The following is a 27,825-nucleotide window of genomic DNA, read 5'->3' on the forward strand; positions in this document are numbered from 1 at the left end:
TGGGGAAACATCCCACCCACTCATTGTCCTTAGAGGACATTCTGGATTCAAAGGTTGGCAATCCATACTGAATTGCATCTCTGAATAACTTGTTTTGCATGAAGAATAGGCACCTGGCATCCCTGGAGGTACTGACAATAGGATAATTCAGCAAAAGAAAAAGGGGTAGATGTGGGTGGTAGTCATGTAATTTCTCTGAAGACCATCTACCTTAGATATGTCAGGTTCCATGTTTTGGGATAGCAGAAGGAAAGTGGGAGCTGAAATTCCTTGCTGGGTCTCTGAAGGCCCCAAAGTGGAAATTTGGACTTGGAAGTTTGAGTTCACTGAGCTCACTAGTCTCCTTTGAACCTGTCAGTGTTGTATCACTTCCAGACCTTTGTAAACCAGATTTCAGGGTTCAGTTGACCAACCACACACAGGCCATGCCTGGCAGGATTAGCACAGTGTTATTTTTCACCTTCTTTAAAATACAGAACAAATTGTTCATTTATTGAGCAAACAAACAAACTGTTTTCTTTTGGCTGTTTCTCCTGCTGCCTGATGAAGCTCATCTGTGGTGAAACAAATATTAGATGTAAATCCCAATAGAAGAAACCACATCTTTTCTTAATAATCCTGCACATTTAGTCAAATTATTTAAAAGGTTCCAGATGCTTAATCTGTTGCTAATTTGTTCATTCTTATTTGGACTTAAATGGAATTGCTTTATTTCTGAAGGAACAATTCCATCTTATTATTCACAGGAATATACAGTCTTAGTTCTGTTATAATCCTATAGGTTCAGTTAGGCATTTCTACAAACATGAGAAAAATGGCATTGAAGTATTTTAAGCAATATTTGATGAAATTATAATACCTCCATCTATTTGCAGTTGGTGAATTTCCCACAGTGCCAATCCCATGAGCTGTGTAAACTGGTAGTAGCACAATTTCACAACAAAGGAAAGCAAGAGCTCATGTAATATGTATCTCCTCAAAACTTCAGGGAACTTGAATTAATTATAGTGGTAGATTCAGCTTTAGTTACCAGATGTATCTGGGGCAAGGATGTTGCATTATCTTGCATAAAAAGACCAGAGAACAAGCTCCAAAAGTCAGAAGAAATACATTTCCAACCTGAAACCATAGCCCACTAATTAAACTCACTGTCTTGCCTATGAGTGTGTGTGTGTATTTAGTTTGTGGGTCTTGATGGGAAGGCTTTGTGCTCATAAACCCTCTAGGTGAGCATCATCCCCTTCAGCATCTCTGTCCTACAGTTCCTGAGGAGTCATGGACTAGTGAAAAACTATGCAATGAAGGGAGAATTCTTCTCCCTCAGAAGAAGAAGGAGGGGAAGCTTACTCAGCAAATACAACTCCTAAAGCAGGAGCTGATGTCTGAGACATCAGACATTTCCTTTATTCCTTCAGCCAACTCTAGATAACAAAATTTTGGGAGCTTGCTGATTTGGATGGACTGTAGCTTGTTGCGCTGATATTACTAGGTTGGAACCTCTGGAGCTTAGGTTGAGTTTAGAACATGGAATTCTGAGGCCCCTGAGCAATCATTTCATTAGAGTGGTGTCTAGGTTGCAAGACTTTGTAGACTTAGCACTTCTATTTTTTGGCCTGTTATCAAGTGGCAGGATGCCTTAGATCATTGATGCAGAACCTTGGGTTATTGGAAGGCATATTTGATTGCCTGTAAGGTCTACAGGTCAGGTCTCCTTGCTTTCTCTGCCCATGTCAAGGACACAAGTTATATGTCTGTTGAGTCAGGAATTCACACTTCCCAGTTGGAGGTCAAGGGACAGACAGGCCACTGTTGGCTTTGCTACTTATGTCATATGAAGATGCTGGGAACACATGGGTTAGCAACTCTATTGGGTTGCCCTGCCATGGACAAGTGAAACTAGCTTGTGCGCTGCTGGCTCAGCCAGTCTCTTTAGCTCCTTGGCTTTGTGCCAACATGCTGAATGCTGGGAAGTCATTGGTCTAGTATATCCAAATTTCCTAGTTATATTCTAGGTGTAGATTTCTGTGAGTTAATCATTATATAATAGATACCCTCTTTCATTTAATAAGGAGCATGTCTTCAGTGTCCAGTGTTCCCTTAAAATTGTGCTAAGGTTGTATTTGCTCACATGAGTTAGTGTGTGGATACATGATGAGCGAGTCATTTATGTGTGATAGTACCTCTACTCATATGCTATCAGTAACTGCTGGTAACGACTTCAATTTTTAATTTCTCTTACTGTTCATTTGAGGAAAATACACAAGATTTATCAGCATTTGAGATTTTTATGAAGAACAAGAAAAAGAAATAGAAAAGGTTCTCAGTAGTTTAAATGAGTTTAAGACCACAAAGGTCATAGGCATCACAGCAAAAACGCTGCAGGAATTAAGCTTAGAAGGGAACCCATCTAGTTCCCCAACTGTGCTCCAAAGCAGGGCCAGCTATACCCAGTGTCATGTTTGCCAAATGTTTCTTTAACTTGTTCTTAAAGATCTTCAGTAATGAAGATGCCACAGCCTCCTTAGGGAACTTGTCCCAGGCCCTACCTATGCCTGTTTGAAGGATTGAAGGATTTAATGTTCCAAGGATTTTCTTCACGTCCAATCTAAGTCTTTCCGGTAGTAATTTAAGCCCCTGCTTACTTTTTACTTTATTCAGCAATAGACATGAATACTGTTCATCTATTTCCTTTACATAAATTTCTTTTAAAATACTTTTTTGCTTTAATTTTGTAATAATCTGATTTCCTCTATTACCCACATTATAGAATTTCACTAAACAAATCCTGCAACAAATCCGTAACAACTGATTGAACTAAAACAATAGAAAATTATAGAAAAGCATAGGACCTTGATTTCAAAACTGCAAATAATGGAGAATTCCTTTGTATTTCTAGATCCAAAGATCTTTTTTCCTCCTTCCTTTGTCTCTGCAGGTGTACCAGTGAACAAGGCATGTTCTATCAAGGGTGAAAAACAAACATGCCCTTTGCCTTTTGAAAGAGGCCAGGCATGTAGAATGACACACAAGTGTGAGGTCTCTACTCAAGTTGTCCCTCTGCCCCTGTACTATCTTTCCGGCCATTAATTCACTATTGAATGGGAAGTTCAGTGACTGACAATGAGACAATCTGGGGAGACTGTTATTTTGGTACTATTTTGTTTCATTGGAGAACATAACTGTTTTGTGTGTGTGTGTGTATGTAATGATAATATGAAACTCTGACACTTCAGCGGATGCTTGTCACAGGTCTGGTTGCCCAAGTCACAGGCCACTGAGCTGAAACTTTGTCAAAGACAAACCAGCAATGTAGGTGACCTAGGCCATATCTGTCACCTTCATTTCAGCCACATATCATATGCTAGTCAGAGGAATGGGACATGTAATAGAAGCCTTTATATCAGATTTGTGTCAACAAAGGATTCCCAACAAATCCCTGCAATTTTCCCTTGGACAGAGTCTACCTTGAAAGTCTTCCAGCAATCCTGTGCAAAGTAGTTGCAGCAAATGAGAGGATCAGCCTGCATATTTCTGGAACTTTGAGGAAATACTACATTGATGACTTCACACTGAAAGCTGTTTTCCAGAAGAAACTCTTTTTCTTAACTTTTGTTGAAATTTGGTTATAACATAGGGTTTAAATGCAAGATTCCATATCCCTGTAAATGCTTTGTGATCTTTGGGATGTAGTCAGGACAGTGTCAGAATAGGAAGAGATGTAGATAAGCATTGCTTACGTGGCAGTGTTACGTTCTTATATGCTCTGCAGTAGAAGCTCTGAGTGTTCTGCAAAGGCCAGTGCAGTGGGTGGTGATGCCCCAGGATGCAAAAGGTATTTCAGTAGTCCAAAACCACAGAAGGTGCATGGCAATAAAATGCTGTATGAAAGGCCTCCCTTGTAGCCTTGCCTCTGATTGGAAGGTGTCTGTTTCTCCTAAGTATTTCTGTCCCTGTTCCCACAGCTGAGCTAAATGACCTAGTTTATGAATAAACTTAGTAACAGGATCTTGTCCACTTTCTGTGACAACACCAGAAGTTCAGAAAATCTTCAGCTTGGTATAAGAACTTTGACCAAGTCTCTGAGGGGAAATGGAACATCCCAAATCACCCTATTTGACTCATGACTCTTTCCAGAGGTCCTCTCAGTGGCCTCATACCCAGTCATCTTGGGGATCCTTTCTCTAGTGCTAGAAACAGCACAGGTAGGGTCAGCTCAGATCTGCATTCACCCAATGGTATTTATGTACCCATACTCTTGCTCTCTCCCGTGTAAAAAACTGCCATAAACACAGCCTCATCCCTTGCTATAGGTGAATGCCAGTGGTTTTTTTAACCCAATGCATTAGAGGGCTGATTTTCTGCATGCCACTCATTTAGTTCACTCTGTGGAATTCATGTTGAATTTACTCCCATGCAAGTTGTACATGCTTTAAAACATTAATCTCTTCACTACCTGTGAGGATGACCCAAGTATAAATTACCACCATTTCTATTCTCTCCAGGTTCATTTTCCTGTAGTAACTCATTGCTCTCCAAGAATCTATTTAATATCACTTTTCTTCTTTGCTGATCATTATTGCTGTTTCTAATCATTTTCCTAGTTGTATCAGCCTTAATTTGTCCTACTTGAATCTCATTCTATTTCATGCTTGTGTTTCTGACTTCTCAACAGCCCAGTATTTACATCTCTGTCCTCTTCACTATTCATAACCTCTCCTAATTTAGTATCATCTGCAAATTCAATTGACATGACTTTCAGAGTCATTGCTATGTTAAATTGTTAAATATAGGACAAACAGTATACTGAGCTCTGACTAGATACTACATCACAGTTTCATGTATAGATTGCCACTACTTCCAACATTTTTCTGGTATGGGACTACAGAAATTTATTTTGTTGATATACCCACTCCATTTCTGTTAATGATAGGAAAGAATCAGACAAGCATTTTCAAGAGAATGAAATGTGAAACATTGATTCCCACCATTTAAATTTTGCCAACTTGTTTTATATTAAATCCAACTGGGGAATTTCAAGGCAACTTCAGTAGATCTACATTTTACTGCCAACTGCCAACAAAACTATTTCTTAAAGGAAAAAAAAAAAGGCTAATGATCTGGGATGCTGGTGAGAAGGAGCTCCCTGGAAAGCTTTGTGTGTTTTCTATACAGTTTTAGCACATATATACAACTCGAATAAATATTACCTAATTCAGCCTAGTGCATAGGTGGTTATTATTTCCCTGTTTGGAAATCAGAAAATATTTGGAATTACAGTGCTAAGAACTTTTGTTCTCCATGTTATATTTAGATCTGGGAGATCTAAACAACTTTGTACGAAGTTGTTATTGGCTTAGTGGAGAGCAGTTAAAATGTGCTTGTCAGTCAGCTTTGGTCTAATATCTCTACACCCTTATGTTGGGGGGGAAAAAAAACCACAACCCACCCACCAAAAAATCAAGTGACCAGGCACTGTGATTTAGCAGTTTGAAACTCCAGCTTTGAGAGAACTGGAAGTATTGTACTTCGTGAGAAGTGACTGCCAATTTTATAATGTAAAAAATTTATATAATTTACAAAAAGAAATTTATCATTGAATTTTCATTTTGGAAAAATGAAAACTAATACAAACACTGATGGTTGTAATTCCCTGAAATCACAGCTCTCAAAAGTCTAAAGATAATGTGAATAGTACCATAACGTATGTCTTTCACTACTCTTCCAACTCCATTAATCTCTGATTTCTGTCTTTGCCTTCCCATGTTTCACTGACATCTCTTTTTTCCTATTCTATGCACTTCCACTCCTGTATCGGGTTTTGGTGGGAGACTCTGTGTGTGTATGTGAAGATATGGGGGTGTTCGTTATGGATAGCTAGTCGATATAGACTTTCTCTGTAATCAGCCAAAAGAAACATTCTTCCTAGACATGGGCTGAGACCAAGAGCCAGATTGGACTCTGACTCTTCCCTCTGGAAATGCCTTTTTCTGCACTGACTGCAGAGGAAGCAGGTAACAATACTCTTGCTATACTGAAGCGAGTTTTTGTGAGTACCTTCTTCCCTTATTCTGCTTCTGTCCATGTAACACATCTGGTCTCCCTGTTTCCTACCTCCCTGTCCTTGTTCATTTTGTCTGCTCTGGTATGGTGATGCATATCTAGTACTGGTTAAAGAGATAATGCAGAAATGGTACACCAATAAATTTCACAGTCTGGCTTTAAACAGTCAGGTAGAATGGCTCAGTGGGAGAAAGCACATGGGGCAGGACTCCTGTACTTCTGAAACATGTCCTTTTTGGAGCAGACGTGGAGAGAGCTGAAGGATGCTTTATTCTTGTACTCTTCCCTATCCTTCCAGTCTTCCATTTGTTAATTGCTTACCCAGAACTCTTCTCTGCATGTCATCCATATATTACTGGCAAAAGTTTGCCTTTGTAGATTGTGTTCTGCGATCAAGTGTCAATTTTTTATAGCATATTCAAATGTTAGAATACAAACTTAATTAACATTTTACAGCTGGTAATAAATGTTCTGGAGTCAGGGAAAGAATCTAGCATAGCCACATCCCCATTTAATTCTTTCCCTGCTTCTCAAACGTTTCATTACCAACTTAAAAATGTTACTAAAATTTACACCACTTCACTCTCCTCTGCTGTTGGTGTGATCATTCACAGTTTGTGTATGTTAAATTTGAAATTGCAGACAAAGGAAACCAATAATGCATTGCATGCCTTTTTCTCCCACTTTGTGTGGGGCTAAGTGAATTCACATGGTGTAAGACTATGGAGAATCTGATTTTAAGTGGGCAATGCCAAAGTCTTGGGGTGAGATTCTGCTTCATTGAAGTCACTGGGACTTTTGCAACTGATTTCATGGGAGCAAGAATTTCAGCCTAGATTCTTCAAGCGAGGATGCTGACCCAGATTTGGGCCAGACAAGCTTCAAGGAAACATAGAAAGGACATCTTTCCTCAGAGTCTAGCACTAAATACAACTCATTCAGAACTGAAATATGCTCAGTTAAATTTTTTAATTCTGCTCCCTTCACATTAAGTGAACTAATATATGTAGTTTAGAGAAGTAACAAGACTGTTAAATATTGCTAAGAGACTCCCACATAAAGAACTGTAATTCAAGTTTTGAAAATTGCAAAATTGCCAGCTGGCTTAGTTCCATTGGGCCCAAGTTGCTTATATTAAAGCATATAATGGTGACTAAATGAGTGATTTTACAGACGAATTTCAGGTAAACTGTTATCTGTCTGAGGCAAATAGACTTGAAGTTACAAAAGATAACATAATTTTGAACCTTTTTGTATTCTAGGGAGAGATACTGCAAGTAGTTGGGTATTCAGTTGTGTAACCGACATGTTTTAAAAGGATTCACACAGAAAAGATAGTCCTATACTTAAAGTAATTTACAGAGAGAAACTTTTAAAATCACTGCCAATATTAAAATGATACTGAATTATGGCAGCTAGTAAAAAGTCATTTATTTGCTGAAAAATTACATTGGATACATTGTTTTAAAATGCGCTGCATTTGTTATTCCATTAACTTGTCCATCAGATATTCACAGTTTACATGAGAAAGTGTGAAACCAGATTGACTATTAGAGTAACAGTGCTCTGGTACAAAGTGGTTGCAAATCCAGTTAACTGCAGGACAATGTAAGGTAGTGAGTATTGCTGATAATTGATTTTTTTCTATATCCAGTCTTTGAAACTCACCTTGTTCTCCCTTTGTTTAATTTGCCCCATAGGTCCGTGTCTAGTCAATATCAGAGTGTATTGAATTGGTCTAATCACACATGTTAAAGTAGGTACGTGTCTGGCTCAGAATCTGTCTTCCTTATGCATGGCTATATTTATATAAACATATTTTCAAGCCATGTGTAGCATTTCATTACCTTCTTTGAGAAAGTTCAGGAGTTACATTAAAAAAAAAACAACTGAGCAGGTGACAGGATATCCCTTCATGCCATGAACTTAATTTGTGGCATTCCACTACCATCTTCCCTACTATGACAGACCTGTGTACCACTGTCAGTCAGTTACTTTGGAAATCCCACCAGATGTCTAATCCTATTTGTACATCTGGCCCTTTGCCTTCTCAGGATTAGACTCATTATGATTTATTAATCATCTACAAAGAGCATTGATAAACAATGAATATTTATGACTACAGATGTAACCCTATTGTTTGTGTAAATTATAATGTTTTTCTGGTAATGTTCTGAATGGCTTCAAGTTTACATAAATAATTCATACTTGTAAAGCCATATGTTAAACTGTCATTGTAAAAAAAGAAGTGCTGCCAGTTTTCACTTGAACCATATGTAAATATCAAGAAGTTGATTTTAAACAGTGATATAAAGACTAAGCACCTTAATGCCATTTACACAATAATGATTGCAATATGCTACAATGCACTAGCTACATTAAGATGAGTATCGAAGGCAAAGTAAGTTTTAAATACAGTAGAGAAAGGAACCATTTATATTTCTGAATAAACTGCAGTGTATTAAATTAACCAAGTCTAGCTTCACAAATTTAAATTACAGTGATAGCAGACCTCCAGCCTTTTGTCATTATTTCTAAGTGAATGAAGCAGCTTGAAACATTTCCCTGAAACTACTGCAAGGAACATTAATTTTTTATCCTTGAAATGAAGGTAGACTTTTCAGTAACATTGTCATATGTGTATGTGACTTTGAGATCTTCTGACCCTACCTGTCTGTATACCCTACAACTAATAGTTATCTACTGCTATCGTCTAAGTTCCTGCTGTTGCTGCAGAGGGAAGATCAGTGAGAAATCTAGTTGGCATGTTGCAGCTTACCCTTATTCCAGCAGTACTGGCATGGTTGGGCAAATGGCCATATTCACCATGCCTTGGAAAGCTTTGATAATAGATTTCATCTATGAACTGTAGCTCATATCTCAGTTCTAATTTAGTAATTGGAGCTAGTTTTTACCAAAGTATTCATTGCATGCATGTGATATACATATATACACACACATTTAAGTGTGTGTGTGTATATATATATATGTCAACTGATATATATACACACATATATATATACACTTTGAGAAAGTTCAGAATATAGTGTCAAGACTGACAAGGACTAGAAAGTACTTGGATTAACAGATCCTTTCCTCCATTCTGCCAGCATCTCTGTTGACAGAGAAGAGGCTGGTGTCGTCTTTTTCACGAGGCTTCCTTGTGCTCTATGACTGGAAGTAGGACCCTCACCTAACACAGTAATCATCACATCATATTTCTGGTCCTGTGGAAGGGATGTGCATGTGTGTATCTTGAGACACAGGGACTTGACTACTCACACATGCATCATACGCCTTGTTACATGAAAGGCCAAGTGAATGGCCTGTCAGGGCTGTAGCCCATGGAAGATTTGTTTCCAATCGCATTTCAGGGGAAGAAACACAGCTGTGGGCCTGACTGTTCCCATTCTGACTGAGTGGTCTAAGCTAGCAGAAAAGCCAAGAGGTGGCCTGATCACAGTCTGTAAGAACCTACAGCAAAAAACAAAAAGCTGCCTGTAGATGCTCTTAACTGACAAAGTTGCAGCTAAATGCCAAGACTGGAAGATGCAGATAGGCAAATTCAGCCTGGAAACAAGCCATACATTTTCAATAACTAGGATAATTAGCAACTGGAATGACCTAATCAGGCTTGCAACAGAAATGCTCAAGCTATAATTAGAGGTTTCTCTAAAAAGAATGTTAGTTAAAACACATTTATTAGCCTTATAGCAAAAATCACCTCAAGGAAGTTCTGTGGTTACAAAGGAGACCAAGACTGGATGGTTAACAATAACTTGCTTAGCCTTAAATTCCATTAATTTCCATGATCCTAGTACTGAGCCTTGCACACACTTCTCATAGCTCTCTATTCTGCATTGCTTCCACAAATGATTTAGAGGGTGTCCATTAAGCTCCACTTAAAGCTATTGGAGTGTCTGTGCTATTCTGCATGTTTCAAAGACAGCAAAAAGTTTTTAATTAAAGGTTTTGCAGTCCTTCATCTGGCTCCAAATGAGTCTTGGCTGTTCGTTTTCCATGTGCAAGCCTGAAACAGAACATTGCTCACAAAACAGAGCCATCTTTACTGCTAAAATGCCCTTACTGCTTTCTAAGCGAGAAGAATAGAAAATGTTCTCGCTTTTAATGGGTCTTAAACCAAAAGCTCTTTCAGCTTCTCTGGGAGTGTGAAGGCAGAACTCCTAGGGACAGAGTCAGACTGGGGTAGGCACAGGCATTGGCAGATGCCCAGGGTGGCAGCGGTTTTGTCTTTTCTCTTAGAAGTTTGAGGGCCAGTGGTCCCTAATACAAGCTAGAACAGTCCCATGAGCTTGTCCAAAGAGTTTCTTAGCTGTAATTACCACTGTGGGCCACTGCAAGATCCCAGAAATGCCAATTGTGCCTCCTTTTCTGTCACCACCCTGTAATCGACTGTATTCCAAAACTACCTCTGCTGCAGGTTTTTTCTGGCTCTTAACTTCTTTTAACCTCCAAACAGCTCTGAAGTATCCTTTTCTCCTTGCCTTTATCTTCTTTCATACCCAAAGCAAAATTATAGGGTCCCTTTATTTCAGAAGCAGCTCATTTCGTTCCTTGTCTTGAGCTTGCAATACACATGCAATATTTTGGGTGTTACTTAAATACAGAAGAGCTGTATTTGATACCACAGTTCTCATTTCTAGATGCTCATTTGGACAGCACAGTTTTTACACAAATTAAAGCTTTTGTTTCTACGAAGAAAAATGCAGTTATAAAATTGACATTTACTTGTTTGATGCTTCCTGGGCATACTTAGAGATGAACTTCTGGATTTTGTCATCAGAAATATGATTTTGCAGCTTTTCGCTGTTGCTAGCTGTGCGAGACCTTAGGAAGCCAAGAGAGAGGGGTCCTGGATTCTGTTCTTCCCTGAGCATCTTTTACTAAGTTCCAGTCAATTATTGCAGCTCTGTGCAAGTCCAGTGAAGTCATTGGGGTTGCCCAGGTGCAACCACACTGAAGAGCCTGAATTTCAAAACTGGAGTTACAAAGCAGGATGCAGAAGAGAGAAAGGATGTTGCTTTACTCCCTAAGTGCAGGGTGAGCTGGCATGGCTGATGGTTAGAAACACCTGCCTCGAGGAGGTGTTCTCTTGTGGGAAAATATAAATAAATAACTGAAATACTTGTGATCTGAGCAAACTGGCTGTGGTTTAATTCACAGAGAAACACAGAACTGTTTTCACAAAGCTGCTTGGTGCTGTCCAAGTGCAGTATATTTCCAGGTTTCCACAGCTCAGAGGCCCACCTGAGGATGCAGAGCTGCACATGTTGGATCTTTGCCATGTTAGGTAACTCATAAGGAAAAAACATCCAGCAAAACTTAGATGGCGCTTAATTTTTTTCCTTTTTTTTTTTTAATTCTGTTTTTTTATTTTCTAATATGAAAAAATTGTATTCCTGCATGGAACACATTCAACACCGCATTAAACATTAAAAAAGGAACACATTAATACACCCAGAAAAACAACTGTTTTTCCCCCCAATGTACTTGCAAATACATCACTGTATTTAAAGAAACTGAAAGAAATATTTTAAAGTATGTCTTTTAGTTTGTCTTGTTCATCACAAAAATATAATCTTTATTGTGAGGTTTTCTGTCTGCATAGAAATATTTCCCTGCAATACAGTTTCTCTTGGGTAATATTCCAAGTGTAACATATCCGTCATTGACATTGTTCTTCAGATGATCAGTTTCACCTTGTTACATCAATAAACTCATACATCTCTTGGAGTGTTCCAGATAGATTCCCTGCCTGCTTGGCTGAGTTTTCATCAACCTTCAGGAAAGATTTGCTACCCCTGTCTAAAATCTAGGCGATGTTCTCTAATGCACGTTAATGATTAGAATGGAGTATGTGCCGTGTCCTGTGAGAAATATATGAATAAATTCCACTAACTTAGAATAAACCACACTTTCTGCAGTGTGCAAGTGTAATATTTTGATTGCAGACAAGGTGTTCTTGATACCTCACAGTACAGTCTTTTAACTGCTAGATGGCACTATTGCCAGAGAGTAGAATCAGGTGCGCTAGAAAACTTCAAGTGAATTTACAGATTTGGTTTTCTCAGCAAATGTCTCAGCAAAGTTTCTGTTTCTCAGAACCATAACAGAAAGTAGCTTTCAGCTGCCTATTATATTGATTTAAATTTCAGAATTTGGTTTGTGCCACGCATGCTGTCTAAATAACTCCGTAATATTTTCATCCAGCTTTTTCTTTCTTCTCATAGCAACTCAGGCATGTTGTTCAGATCTCCCTTTGGCCAAGTGCTACAGAGAATGGCAAACTCATGGCAAAAATCACCTAAGGTTAAAGGAGGCACATGCATGAAAGAGAAAGCTGACTAGATGGCATGCTGATCTTCTCTTCCTTCCTTTATCCGCTTGTCCTTTCCCATGCACACCCTCCCCTCTCTCCTCTTCTTAATTTCCCGCTTTGTGTCATTCATTGCAAGAAGAATTATAGAATCATAGAATCACAGAATCATTTAGGTTAGAAAAGACCTTTAAGATCATCCAGTCCAACCACTAACCTAACATTGCCAAGTCCACCACTAAACCAATTAAGGGTAGGGTAGCAATTCATGTTTCCTGGCTTGGTTGCTGGATTATTTATAATGAAAGTAAAAACTAGGAATCATTAAGATTGGAAAGGACCTCTAAGATCATCATTCCAATCATCAACCCAACACCACCGTGCCCACTAAACCATGTCCCAGAGTGCCACATCTACCCATTTTTTGAACACTTCCAGGGATGGTGACTCCACCACCTCTCTGGGCAGCCTGTTCCAATGCTTGACTACCCTTTCCATGAAGAATTTTTTCCTAATATTGAATCTAAACCTTCCCTGGTGCAGCTTGAGTCCATTTCCTCTCGTCCTAGCGTTAGCTACGGGGAAAGCACTGCTGCAGTGTCTGTCACTCCACTGAGCTCTGTTTAACCTGCATTGCCTTGTTCAGTATTCAAAAGCAAATGCGATTTTCCTTATGCCATTGCACCAACACCACAGATGTACCAGGTGCTGGTGCCCAGGCACTGGTAGCGGTGGCTGCAGGGGTGGCTTCTGAGGAGAGGCCGGGGCTGCTCCAATAGACCCACTACAGGGCACAGCTGAGCCCCTCAGCAAGGTGGTGGCACCTCTGGGAAACATGCGTAAGAAGGGGTAAAATGCTGCCTGGCAGCAAGGAGAGAGGGGAAAAAGTGTGAGAAACAGCTTTGCGAGCACCAGCGTTAGAGCAGGAGGAGTGGAGGAGGTGCTCAAGGTGCCCAAGCAGAGATTCCCCTGCAGCCCCTGGAGAGACCACAGTAGAGCAGGTATTTCCCTGCAGCCCATGGAGAGGGCCACCATGAAGCAGATGCCCACACTGCAGCCTGTGGAGGACCCCATGTTAGAGCAGGTGGGTATTTCCTGAAGGAAATGCAGCCCCTGGAGAACCTGCAGTGGAGCAGGCTTATCCTGAAGGACTGCAGCCCATGGAAGGACCCATGCTGGAGCAGGGGAACAGTGTAAGGAGGAAGAAGCAGCAGAGAGGAGCTGTTATGGACTGACCCCATAACCCATCATTCCCCATCCTCCTGCACCGCTTGGGGAGTGAAGTGGAGGAATGAAGGACTGAACTTGGCCCTGGGAAGAAGTTGGGAGGGTGGTGAAGTGGAAGGAGTTTTTAGTTTTGTTTTTATTTCTCACCGTCCAAATCTATTTTAAATAGTGATAAATAAAATTAATTTTCCCCAAGTCAAGTCTGGTTTGCCCGTGATAGCAATTGGTGAGTTATCTTCCTGTCTTTACCTCAACTCACAAGCTTTTTCATCTTAATTTCTCCTCCTGTCCTGCTGAGGAGGGAGAGAGCAGCTGAGTGGGCATCTGGCAGCCAGCCAAGGTCAACCCACCACAAGAGAAAGGACTATTTTTGTCCTGTTCAGCAAGGTAATTTTTTTTGGAGGCAGTGCATATATCATTTAGTTATTCCCAATTAAAAAATTGAAATTTTAAGAATCAGTTATGCTTCTAAATCTTTATTCCAGGAACTTATTTTATTGAACTCATCAGGCACAAAGTGCTTTTGAAAAGCAATAATTTGTGTAAAACCAGTATTCAGGTGCTAAACCTAAGGCTTCCAAAATGACTGGTGATGCTAGATGCCTCTGCATTCTTAACGCACGTGCTGAAATTAAAGAGGGCAAACACTCTGATAACTGCAGTCCTTAAACTCCCCTGAAGTTGGGACCCTTAAATGGATTAATCTTAATGTCTCTTAATGCCTAAAAATGTAGGCTTAGGCACACCTTAGCTTCTGATATTAATCTCTAAAAGTACATGTCAATCATTGCTCAGTTTTCCTAGTTTTTCTTCTTTCCTGTAACTATCCAGTTCAATTGTACTTAAAAAAAAAAGGGGGGGGGGGGGGGGGGGCTATGCAGGGCAAACAGAGCAAATAGCTATTTCTTTTTCATAATGGACAGCTGTTTCTTAAGGTATTCCCTGATTTCTCAGTTTTGTAAGTTGCTGAAGTGTTATCAGGAGTCTTCCAGCATGTGTTTTTTTTCTTGAATTGGAAAGCCAGGAGATCTTCATGTCAGAATCCTGGCTGATGTTTCAAAATATGGTATATGTCTTACATCACCAGAAATACTGAACAAAGAAACCCAAAACATGAAAAACATTAGTCACTGCCGCTCAGGATTTGGTGAGCACAATTCATGATATGTGAAAGGTTGATCTTGATATTATGATTTCTTATTTTCCAAAACTCTTACTGCCAGAGAGATTTTTGAAGTAATTTTCTTGGTCATTTTTTCCTCTTCCTGGCCCTTTTGTATAAATCAGAATTTTCTATTTCCACCTCAGTATGGTTATAAAAGATTTTCTTCTTTCCTTTAACTGCTTTGGCTAGCATTAACTCATTCTGCTGTTTTGCTTCTTCAGTGTTTTTCCCCTAGTGAAATTGTTAGACATGGTGTCCTTCAGGCCTTCTTGGAGTATAATCGCTTAGACCTTCTTTATGTCCTGTATAATTGCTGAGTGGTAAAAGCCAAAATGAAATGAAATGCATCTGTGCTTTCACATAAATGCTTTTTAAAGTAGCCTTCCAGCTAAATGATGGGCTCCATTTATGTACTGTATGGAGTATTTATGTACTGCATACATTGGGCCAAATTATTTGTGCTTCTGCTTGGGTTTGCTATGGCCCAGTCCTGCCAGCATTCTCCCAGAGGAGACATGCTTAACTTGTCTGTTTGAACAGCTGAGCTGAGAAGAGGGGATGCTGAGTAATACTACTTCCCACAGTGTTTGAGGCACCACCACAATGGCAATGGATGTGTAGACAGGATCACGTCTTCGATCTAATTCCACATCCCAGTAAACTCCATGAGAAAATTCACGGCTGCATTTCTGCACTTGGAATATATACTGTATTCCTAGTACTACTTTAGTAAAGCCTTTTACAAAGGCATAATACTCCCAGATTTTTATTTTTATCTGAGGACAGTTGTGCCTTAGAAATGGTTTATTTGAAACCTTTGACCTGAATTCTAATCTGATTTAAATTCATTTAAATTCAGAATAACTCTGGGTTAACTCCAACGTAAGTGAAGTACTAGTCCATGGGATAGCAACAGTGGTTCACAGAAATGCAAACAGCAGCTGGCTCTGTGTCCTTAGTTAATTCAATTATATAGTTTTAGTTTAACTTAAACAAAATAATGACCTTATTATTATTTTAAGAAACCTATTTTGAGAGGAGGGAATCATATTTCTTACATATATCCACTTTCAAATATCTTCTTTAGATGTACATGTTGCTAGGTTAGGAGTTAGGTTTGTGTGGGGAGAGTAAAAGCATACTAGATTTCACTGATCACAGTTGCTTTAAATTATGCAATGAAGAGAGAGATGCTGTTTGCACATGAAGAAAACAAGGCTGGCAGCACAGCTCACAGAGGGGGCTTGCCTTTGTAGTTTCTCTCTTCTATAGACTAAGTACCAGGAGAAGGATTGGGGTGTTTTTGCAAGAACTATCTTAGGGACCCCATTTGTCTAAGGTAACCATAAGACAAAAAATCTGGGTTCGGTGGTAGTAAGCATTCTTTTCATTATTTCTGTCTCAAGCACTATTCTTCTGAAGTTTTACAAGAAGCAGTTAAAAATAAATGGTTGAATCTTGCTTTGCCTAAATGTAAATTAAGGTGAATAGCCTGATATTACCAAATTTAGTAAGAGCTGAATACATTTTTTCAAATATTAAAATCATAGTTACATCTGATATTTTCTGATTTTTGCAAATATTTTATATATGCCTTATTTACCCTCTTACCCGCTTTTCTCTCAAATTAAAGTCTGCTTTAAAATAGAGGTGTTCTAAATCTTATAATCATCTTCAAAATTACAACAGGAATAGAGGAATCAGGAGCATTTTTCAATAACAGATCTTACTAACTCTAATATTTGCTACTGTACAGTTCTGTAATATCTGTTATTTTGTCTTGATGTTTTGTCACAGGATGAAAAGGAGAAGCTGACATGGAGTGACCGTATGCCTGGATATGCAGCAAACTTTGGACTGATTTTATTTATGGTAATATAATCTGCATTTCTGCACATTTATGAGGTGTGAGAAACTTTGCAATGAGCATGAGTGGAATCCTGAGTTAGTGTTCTCAAAGACGCTAAAAATCTGAAGAAAGCTAGGGTTATAACCTACAGTTTGTGAGAAATATGTGTCCTGCTAGGAAGACTCAGTGTTCAATGCCTACCTCCAGCATTATTCTTTTTCCAAAAGCTGCCCATGAGAGGGCTGTTGGCTGGATGACTTGCTGTAATGACAGCAGCTCGTTACTAGGTGCTCTCTCCCACAGGGTTTCTGCTCCATCCTCCAATATCTGATGAAGTCCACTGTGTATTTGCTTGTGTGCACAGTATTAGATATGCTCTGTCAGAATGACATTCAGAAGTGTTGAGCCTACTGAATGGATAACATACAGGTGAAATAAATCTGTTCCTGAGAAGTATGTGTCCAACACACATTCAGGGATGGACTATACTGTAGTCGAGGAAGAGCATGGTATACAGTCCTCACTTGAGAACAAGAATAAGGTGTGCAGGTCAGCTAACTGCTAAGTGTGGACACCACTGTCCTAGCGAAATTTCCAACAGACCATAAACACATCATCAAGCTGCTAGACTTTGTAAACAGCAATGGGAAAGCATGGCTGATAAACCTTAAATTACATTGTCAAGGATCCCATCATCCCTCTGGTTACAGAAATTACTGAATGAAAGCATGTATTCATATCTAGAGCCAGTATAAAATGGCAATGAAATATGCTGATTTACACCACAGGAGCATCTGGCATGGGAAATTTACTTAGGGACTAAATTATTTTAAAATACCTAACTGTATTTCTAATATACCGGAATTTGCATATACTGCAACAGATGTCCTGTGAAGATTTAATTATTTTTTCTGACAATCAAAACCATTTTATATTCACATGGAAGTCAAATTAACATCTGCATTTTATAAATATATGTGTATATATTTATGAAGATATATGTATTGTATATTAAGTGTATTTTCTGTACATATTAGGTGTGTCATTCATATATGTATATAGGTACTTAGAACATTTTGAGTGAGTTTATCATCCTGAGGCCATATTGGTTTTTAGACAGAACCTCTAACTGGCATCAGGTGGGACTTTGCTTAAAGCAGAGTATACTGAGTATGACTAAGCATATAGCCCTGATTTAGCTTTTACAACTCATTCTTTTACAGACAAGGTGCTTACATGTGCTTTTGACTTCAACCACATGTTTAAATCTCCCCTAAGCATGAGCTTAAAGTGCCTTCCTGAGTCATAGCCTATGTTTTACACTCCCTGCTTCTGTAACATCTCAGGGAGATTTATAAGGGTAAAATGTAGAGCTCCAATTCTTCAACTTCTGTTAGTGACTAGTGGAACTATGCTGGCTTTCACCACTTGGAGGAGTGGCCACAATGATTTTTGTAGAATATTTTGAGCATTAGTAAGATGTAAGCACCTACAGGAGACAACTTACAAACCATGCATGAAATTCAAGTCAGCTCTTGGTGAGGAAGAGCCAGCTCTGCTTTCCCATGTGGGAGGTTACAATCTACTCTTTTACTGTATGTAATGTTTCTTTTCTTTCTGCCAAATTAGTTAAACAGCTATTGGAAACACCAGACTAAAGTTTGCTGTCAGCCTATGCAATAGAATTGCACCGAGGATGCTAAATTGGTCTCACCTACCTACGTTATTATTATTCACTCAGGCTAATTTCTTTAGCTGTAAGCACTACATACATAATGTGATGAAATCTTGAATTTACATGTGCGTGTGCACATATACAGCACACAGACATAGAAGACTCAGACACAGATGCGCACATACACATGCTGCAATTTCTAGTGCTGCAGAAGTGATTGTTGAATTCTTACTACTACCTTTTCCAGGCCCAAAGGGTCTGGCGGCACAAACCCATAGGTATTTTCCATGAAGATGTCTACATTGCTATAGAATGATGCTGCTGTGTTCTGTCCCTCTTTCCCCCAGCTTTACATGCCATACTTTCCCTGATGATTCTTGAAGCTACTAACGGTTTTCTGATTGTAAAACCTTTTCTCTTTATTTTTAATTTGAGTACTTCTTTCATGTATGTCACTTTTGTGAATCCTCTTTCAAGAACTGTGTTGTATTTTTTTCTTTCTGGCTTTTCTTCTGTCTTTATTAAGCTAGGTATGCTCTGTTTCTCTAAAAGTGCAGGTTGAAAAAACCATTGGGTTTGGTTCTTTTGCCCAAATGGTCTTCATGTTTTACACTACCAAATAATTCCAAGGATTATTTTACCCATTTACAGATGCTTTGTCTTTTGCAGAGATTTTAGAACAGAATTCCGCAAGTCTTATTTTTGCCCAGTAAGGCCAGTGGTAGCAGAAGGTCTAGGCTCAGCTGGGCATATACAAGTTTGGCTTGTGTGTGATTAGTAATAACATACGTCACAGTTTAGAAACTCCTCGTTTAGAAGGTACATGTTGCGGCAAAGATTTCCAAGCATGTGATGAAAACGTTGGTAGCTGCTGGAAGAGAACAGGATGGCATGAAACAATGCCATCACTGAAGCCTTTCTTTGGGTTCATTGCATTTGACTCAGTCAGAGGAAGGGAGAAAACCAATTAATGTCATGGCACAAGAGTTCAGCCTATTCCTTCTTTTGGACCCTATTGCCCTATTCTTACTTACATGGCATAATACTTGACTCTAGAATAGCCCCACTGGGGAACCAAAGAACTATTTGAACATTAAATTGTTATCCTACTTGGATGAAGGTATCAGTCTATCCCACGGGGTTTTATTGCTTCCTTCTCAGATCTAGTATGCTTTCCTGTTTGTCTTCATTCATACCAGTCTCAGTAGGTGACTTTTTCTGCAGCCAATTTTCACATCTGTTTCTAAGCAATTCAGTCCTTGACAGACTAGTTTAGATATTCAGTGAAGAAACTGTCTGCCATAGTAGGGGATAGATCTGGCCAGATGAAAAGTTGACAATGACAACAAAACCCAAAGTAAGCAACTGAATGAAAGGTGACCACCTGATCTGGAATCTGGGCAAAAGAGGTATTGTAAGGAATGGGAGAAATGCTGTGAAGATACAGGAACCACTCCCTCTCAGTGACTGTCTGGGGAGTGAGAACTATGCTCTCACTTACTATGCAGTCCTACAAGCCCTCCTCAATTTTCTCTTGTTGCTGGATGCGCAGATAATGAAGACTCCTAAAGGAGTGTTTTTCCATCTGTGTCTAAGCAGATGTTTAAAAACAGCTGGGCAACTGAGGAGTTTCTGAAGCCCTGGTGCTTTTGCAAAAACCAGTATCTTTGTTCTTTAAACAAATAAAACACAATTTTTTTGGTAACTTTGTATATCTTGCTAACTGTGTTAATTGAAAAGGCCATAACAGTGCAAGCCTCTGATAGTATCATCCTCCAGTAATCTTCCTCATTGCTATGGATCCCTTAAATCCTTTGGTCAGGTTTAAGAGTTTGCTATTCAACCTCCATGACCTGAAATTTTCTCTTTCTCTGTTTAGTGATGACTGTCCTTAATGACTCTTCCTCCTGTACTGTTAAGATATCATTCTGAAGTGGAAGCTTGTGATGGAAATAGGTGTCTAAGGAGGTCCAGAGACCTCATTATCTCCAGAGTGATACATACAAGTTTACTTTGCTGTTTTTCCTTGTCCACCATCATAGTAAAAATTTCAGAGAAATCCACAGGGGAAAGAAACAGACAAAGAGTATTTGGAAGGTGATTAAGAGGAAGGAATCTGTGACCCAAACTAAGAAAAAGAAAAGAGCTTAAGGTGACTGTAGAGGTGGAAGGTGAGTTAGATTACTGCCAGGTGGTGCTTTTTTGTTTTCTCTCGTTATTGGGGATATTACTCTCTATTGTAGTGATCGCTTCTGCAGTGGGCAAGTTAGGTAAAAGTTCTAATCTTTATGTTCCTGCACCACCTTCTGTCACAGCAAGAGCTGAGCAGATAGTTCAACATGAATCAGATTTTTGTCTGTATGTTTGGTAGGTAAGTCAAAAGAAAAAGCTAAAAATAGGCAAAAAAATTAGAACCTTTTTCTCAACACAATGAAAACTACAAAAACAAAGGAAATAATATTTTATGCCATTTGAAATGTTTTCATTCAAAGTTTTTTATGCTTAGACTTTTTTCTTTAGACAATATTTGAATGAAAAATAGTAGCATGAAGCAAAAACTCATCCTTCACCTACATTTCATTTAAAATTAATGAAACATTTCTTTAAAAAGTCAAAATTAGATGTTTTACTAGGTCTAATATTTAATTACTATTTTCTTACAAAACGTATTTGTGAATTTCATCTGGTATCTCCAGGAGTTTCTCCAAATCATTATTTTTTAGTATGTTTTCCAGTTCTGCATTAAAACTAAGTATGCCCAGTTTTCATCTTCAACTTTTAATTAATATAGCTCTGATTCTTGTTCTGGTTCTTTTGCAGTAGTACATTTTCCATAAGACAACCTTCCTATGTATACAGGAATTCAATAAACTATTGCTGGGTCATTAAAATGAACTGTTAAATTTCCTTAAACCCGTGTTGTGAATCTGAGCCCCTAGGCCCATTGAAATAATTGCAGTAGTCTAATCTTTCACATTTAGGTAGTCTCTTTCATCTGAGGATCTCAAGATGTTTTACCTAAAATAATGAATGTACATTGGAATTCTTGCCAAAGGCAAAAATGAATGAGAAAAATGTACCCTCTCCCCCTTTCCTGCCATGGCCATGAAAATTTGCTCATTTTTTATTGTTATTTTATTGATTTTTTTTTTTTTTTTTCATTGTGGGGTGGGGTTTTTTTTGAAACCAGAATACCATAGCCCTGTGAAATTCAAATTCTTCTTGTGGGAACTTGACCTTAAGTAGCAGGGCTGACTTTCCTCATCTCATGGGTCAAAGCCAGCCCATGAAGGAAGCCAGGATACCAATTGATTTCTGGGACAGAAATGTAAAGTGAAGCCCTAGTAACCCTGTTTAGGTCAGTCTTAAAAGAATAATAACAAGGGAAACTTTTTTTTTTTTTTTAAATTTCTGGCAAGAGTTGAGCAAACATAACTGGACAGTAAGGTGGCACTTCTCCTGTGCAGAGGTGAAGCTGTTTCAGCCAGAAAAGCCTATTTACTTGACTGCACATACACGTAGGCCCTTCAGTCCAAGATAAAAGACCCTGCTTAATACCTGCATTTGAACCTGAACTACCTGAGTTTCACCAGTACTGCATGAATAATGAGTGGAGCTTTAATCAGAGAGAACATGCATATCTTCAGGAATTGTTGTGCCAGTTCAGAGTTCCTATCCATTTTCTTCATTATGTCCCTGTTAGAGAGTTTTGAATTCTTACATTATAATTTGATCATTGCTGTATTACTGTTGCTCCAAGAAATAACCACACAATGCCAATTCATGGAACAAACCCAACATATCAGTCAAAGCTTCTGTTTAAATGCTAGTATCAAACTTGAACTAATCTATCTGTACATTTCTTTGCAGATTATGCTGACATTTTCAGCAGTGTTTGGTGTGATTGTATACCGAATCACAACAGCAGCAGCTTTGTCATTCAGCGCAAATGAGATAACCAGGTCAAATGTTCGAGTGACTGTGACCGCAACTGCTGTCATCATTAACCTCGTTGTGATACTTATACTTGATGAAATTTATGGAGCTGTTGCCAAATGGCTGACAGAAATTGGTAAAATTATCTCACCACATTCCTCATTAGTACATTACATGTATTGACATGAGAGTATGCAAGGAAGTTCTAATAGGAGTAGTTCCCACTGAAGAGTGCCAGTGAAAGTATTCGGGCCTATGGGGTAAGATGCTCAGACATGCCTCTGTGAGCTAGGGGTCTAAGTTGCAGCATGCATTGTGCCACTAATAGGACTAATTAGCCTGGCCATAATGCCATGTTAATGCAGCTGTGCTATTTACAGAATCTCAACTGGTATTTCTGCATTGCACTGGCTCTGTGCCAAGATCCACTTATCTAGAGCTGGTTGAGAATTTCTGACCCGGTATGTATTTTGATATATATCTTTACCTCTAGGAGCCTGGTTTGCCAGTGTAGCTTTGCCAAAGCTAGCAACATCTTTGAAACAACCCAATGACTTACATGTTATTTTGCTGATGTGAATTTTACCAGGTCCTTACCACTCAAAGTGTTTTTTGCCATTTTAGGGGCATGTCTGGGCTAGACTTTTTTATAATGTCTATTTCAGTTAGGGGTTGGATTTTTTTTTTTTTAATGTCGTCGTATTGTTACAAGCCTGGCAATATATTTAAGTCTTTTAAAGGCAAGTCATTCCTTTGAACACTATAAGGGTTTAGGCTAGAGTTTGGTTTTGTTATATGCATTAGGCCAAAGATGTTTACTAACAGGTGTTTAGGCTGGGGTTTTGTTTTGTTATATAAATTAAGCCAAAGACGTTTACTGACAGGGCCCTAACATGAGATTCTTATAGCTGTCATTAAGTCCCGTTTCCCACATTTTTATACATCACCTCTAATTCTAGATGCTTCAAAGTCTAGGAACTTAAAGTCAATTATTCAACACACCGAAAATCTATCAGCAACCACAGATGCCTTTAACTGTGGCAAGTGCTCTACCTGTCAATTTTGGGCATCTAAACTTAGGCATCCAAATTACAAACTTTTTGACAATTGGAGCCTAACTCAGTCATTTGAAATTGCAGATTACCTGCGTGTAATACCTACAGTGATGTGAAGCTGGCTGGAACTAGCAGACTTCAGATTGAAATCTTAGGAACTCTTAAGACTTGTGTTTCTTATTCTCACTTTCTCAAGACACTTTCAAAGTCGCAAGTAAAACCATCTCTTCTAGTCCTATTTTTTTGAAGAACACCCTAAACTAAAGTTTTGTAGCTGTGATAATAGAGGTCCAATCCTGAATTGTTGAAATACGGGGTTAATTTGTTTGCTTATTTCTGTTTTGCATCAGGCTTTGGGCAGAATGTAGCAGGGTTACACAAATGAACTCAGTTCTAGTGGCATGAGGAAGCTCAGGCTTACTGTCCAGGCCAAAATTTTACCTGGACTTTCAGCTTTCATATCACTGACAAGCTGCTAACTGTGTGTGACCTGATCAATTCTGTCCAATGCACCTGCCCAGGTAAGAAAGGGCACAACTGTTAAGGCATGACACTGCTGAGTGGAAAGAGTAGGAAGAGATGAAGGTGAGGCTTCTCTCTGACAGTTTCTAGGCAAAAGTTGGGGAGTGCATACCACTGCCATTGCCTCTCGGGGGGAAGCACAGAAGGAAATGCTCTCCCTTTGAAACATGCACCACTCTGAATTGTGGAAGAAACAAGAATTTCTTACTTGCTGATTATTGTCCCCCTGCTACTTTGCATTTAATTCTAATCCTGCTATCTTTATTTAGGCAGCATTCCTAATTAACCATCAGATGTTTTGTTTAAGAATGATCCAGTCTGAGTAATCTCTAGTGCTACAAATTACACGAGTTAGAAAGTTCATTCAGGCAGCTTTCTCCAGTGCTAGGTTCAGATGCCAAATGTAATCAAAATGTTAAAAAAAAAAAACTACAATTCATGCATGTTGATAAATGCTCCTTACCTTGTGAACTTTCATTTTGCTGAGCAGAGCAAAACATACTCAATTCTCTTTTCACACTGCAGTTAATCGACAAGCTGAGGAACAGACTTGTTGGGCTGGAGGAACAGATCTTGACAGCATAGGTTTCTATTCCAACCCCAAGTACACTTGAATATTTGTTAAAGTGAAAGATGACATCTGTAAGCACAAGAATAGTACCACTGATAACAATTGCATTCATCATAGGATCAAAGTAATGGATCTGCCTCCTGCTGAATCAGTACTTAGGGGGGAAAAAAGCAGTAGTTTTGTTGTAATCAATACAGAGAGCTCGTACTAGGACTCCACGCACCTCTTGTGGACCTAGCAAAGCAGGCACTGATACCCTCTTATCACAGATCAGACCAGCAAAAGTGCAGATTATATCCTGGTATTCTCAGGTTGAATAGGTCATCTTCAGTAACCAGGTGGTATCAGGCTCAGGTGGTGTCAGACTTACAGCTCATTTGCTCACTTGTAACTTCACTCAGGTCAAGGAAGAAACTATCAAATGGGGACAAAATAACAACTACTTGTGTTTGTGCCTTACAAAGGCAGAAACTCCTCTGGTGAGCTAAGGCCCATGCCACAGATTCTCTACCTGGAAAGTTTCAGCTGCCCAATTTTCGTGTAACATGCTGCACAACCAACCATATATTATGAGTGTATCATTTTGGGGGGAAATTTTTCTCTCTTACTGATGCATCTCTTCTGGCTGGATGTATTTCTTGTGTAGCAGACTCCACTACCTAGAAGACAAATTCTATGCATGCCTCTATTGGTATGGTATAGTATATCTGAGTGTGGGGAGGGAGTGAAGTACTGAGTGAATCTCTGGAACCATATATGGTGTACAAATTTTCATCCAGAGGCTGAGCTCATCTTTGTGGGAGTTCTCCATAAGGGAAAGGCTAGGATTTTTCTCCCTCAAATTAAAAGCTACACTGCTGTTATTCGATATTCCTGTTGCCCTCAGCTGTTTTTCTGAGGATCTATCCAGCATATGGGGTTATCTACAATTTGTTCAAATCCTTTGAAGGCTTAATTAAGCTTTTCTATACGTGTAGGTAAATGATGGCTTAGAGCTCATCAGATTGTGCGTTGACCTTTTAGGAAAATATGGTTGAAAGTATCACAAATAAATCTGGGCAGTGGGGACTCTGAGTTTTGCTATTTCTTTAATGCTCAAATGAACACTATGCTTCTTTTTTAAGAAAAAAACCCAAAGCAACCAAAACATCCAAACTGTGCCCCAGAACAAAACTGTACAAGTACAGCAGTATTTTTAATGAAATCCTTAAAGCCAGAGCTCTGGATCTGCCTTATTATTTCACACTTCCTTTGTGCTACAGTAATTCAGTCAAGAACATACCACAATAAAATTATTTACTCTCACATTAGTTAACGGCTCAGGATGAGCATAGCAACACAAGAGTTTAACCCATACAGAGTCTTTAAAAGAGGATCCTGCTGTCAATTTGAAAAGCCTCTGTTTTATACCTATGTGTTCTGTTGCTAGAAAATTTCCATGGAAACTGGAAATAAATCTGGGAACAGAGCAATGAATAGTGAAAATATTTAAGACACATTTTTCCAAGTTATCTAAAGGAGTCTGGAAATGTAGAATATATATAGTGAATGGAGAAGCATTAGCAAAAATGTGCATTTATTTTGCATGGCAATTAACAATTCACTTAATGCCTTATTCAGAAAGGTACTTAGTCTTGTGTTTAGCGTTAAGCACATTAACAATCTCATTATAGGAAAAAAGGCTTGTGCACACAAAGTTAAGAAGGCTTTTAAGGTGTTTTTTCTAGATGAAAGTCTTTGTACTTTGCTTTCATCATTCATGAATTGAGAATATTAATTCTTTGTTATTTCAACTGTGTAACTGATATACTTATGTATGTTAATATACATACGCTTATATATGTTAATGCTGCTTATCCTGCTTTAGCTTTATGCAATTGAATGTCAAGATCCAATTATTTTTTTCTTCAAACTCCAGATAGCTAGTAGAACCATGTAAAAACATAATAATTATTTCTATCTATAAATAATAACATATGTTATGTTAATAAAACATATTTAATTATATTATGCCTTTAATAATATAATAGATGTCAGAGTAAATGACAGAGGAGGTCTGTGCTAAGATTTCACAGATGTGGCCTGAAGCAGAGGAAGGTGATATGGTCTGCCCAGGTCTCTCAGCAAGGCAATGAAAGAGACTGGAAAAGTGAGGTATTGTCAGGGCTAGGCCAGGTGTCAGGATCTGTTGTTTTTTTTGCCACCAGTGTATTGGATAGACAGCCAAGAGCAACTTGGGATAAGCTGTCAGAAACCTATTAGAGAATCAACTTCATTATGTTGTCATTATTAATGTTTCTATCAAAGAATCTTCAATTTCCATCTGGAAATTGGAAAGACTCTCTGGAAATCAGGACTCAGTGACAGAGCTAGTGTGCATTGGTACAAATTAAAAGTACAAAAGAAAAAACACTATGAGCTCAAAGTTTGCATTTGGGTTTTGTATTTGGGTAGTGGAGGCCCCATCCCTAGAAACATTCACGGTCAGGTTGGATGGGGCTTTGAGCAACCTGATCTGGTTAAAGCTGTCCCTGCTCACTGCAGGGGGGGTTGGGCTAGGTGACCTCCAAAGGTCCCTTCCAACCCAAAGCATTCTATGATTCTATGATTCTATATCAGGGATGTTTACATATTTACTAACTGATTTCTCTGGTTTGCTCCCCCCCCGACCCCCAGAGGTACCAAAAACAGAGAAAACCTTTGAGGAGAGACTGATTTTGAAGGCATTCTTACTGAAGTTTGTGAATTCTTATGCACCAATTTTTTATGTTGCCTTTTTTAAAGGAAGGTAGGATAAATGTCCTTTACATATAGATATTTATGTATATAGATCTTTATGTGTATATTAGGGGTTCTGTGTTTAAAAATGGGCACAAAGGGTTACCTAACTAAGTCTGGGACTGGTCACCTTCACCAGCTATGAAAAAATATCAACAGGGTTGTCTAAAGCTTGCTTTTGAACATTTGGATCATTTTGACATGATGTTGAGTACTGTTCTGTCTCTCTTCTAAGTAGAACATTGTTCTAAAATGCAACCATTTTAGTTTTCTTTCTAAAATAAGAATAATCCACACCTCAGAAAATAATTCCTTTTAGTTAAAAAAGGGTGGCACTTTTATGAGTGAATGATAGTGCTTACAGGTCTTCACTTTCCACATTTTAGCAAATTTTTCTTCAAGCATTATTTAGCAAAGAAAGATTTTCCTGTTTCATTTAAAATTATGGAACTCCTTTCTCTCTTACTTTCTCGATGTTTTGCACTATTCGCTCGTATCAAGTTAAATTAAGAAATAGTTATAGTCAACTAAAAGTTGCATGTTTTGGCAAACGAACTGATTGACCAAAAAGCTAATTCAGCTGTCCTGCTAAATAAGTGTGACTTCCTATGGGTTCGGGATCATTGTCTTTTGGGATCCAGTTATCCACA

At 38.7% G+C, this 27,825-nt stretch overlaps 1 protein-coding gene across 1 annotated transcript in view; it reads left to right on the forward strand.

Moving 5' to 3' along the window:
- The window catches only part of ANO2 (anoctamin 2), a 203,637-nt gene that overhangs the window by 142,783 nt on the left and 33,029 nt on the right, over window positions 1–27,825 (forward strand). The window contains exons 15-17 of the mRNA XM_075712517.1: window positions 16,587–16,661; window positions 22,184–22,385; window positions 27,074–27,185. Coding sequence (XP_075568632.1) covers window positions 16,587–16,661; window positions 22,184–22,385; window positions 27,074–27,185 — 389 coding nt within the window. The remainder of the gene's footprint in view (window positions 1–16,586; window positions 16,662–22,183; window positions 22,386–27,073; window positions 27,186–27,825) is intronic.

The sequence above is a fragment of the Pelecanus crispus genome, chromosome 1, assembly GCF_030463565.1.
Source record: "Pelecanus crispus isolate bPelCri1 chromosome 1, bPelCri1.pri, whole genome shotgun sequence".
Lineage (NCBI taxonomy): Eukaryota > Metazoa > Chordata > Aves > Pelecaniformes > Pelecanidae > Pelecanus > Pelecanus crispus.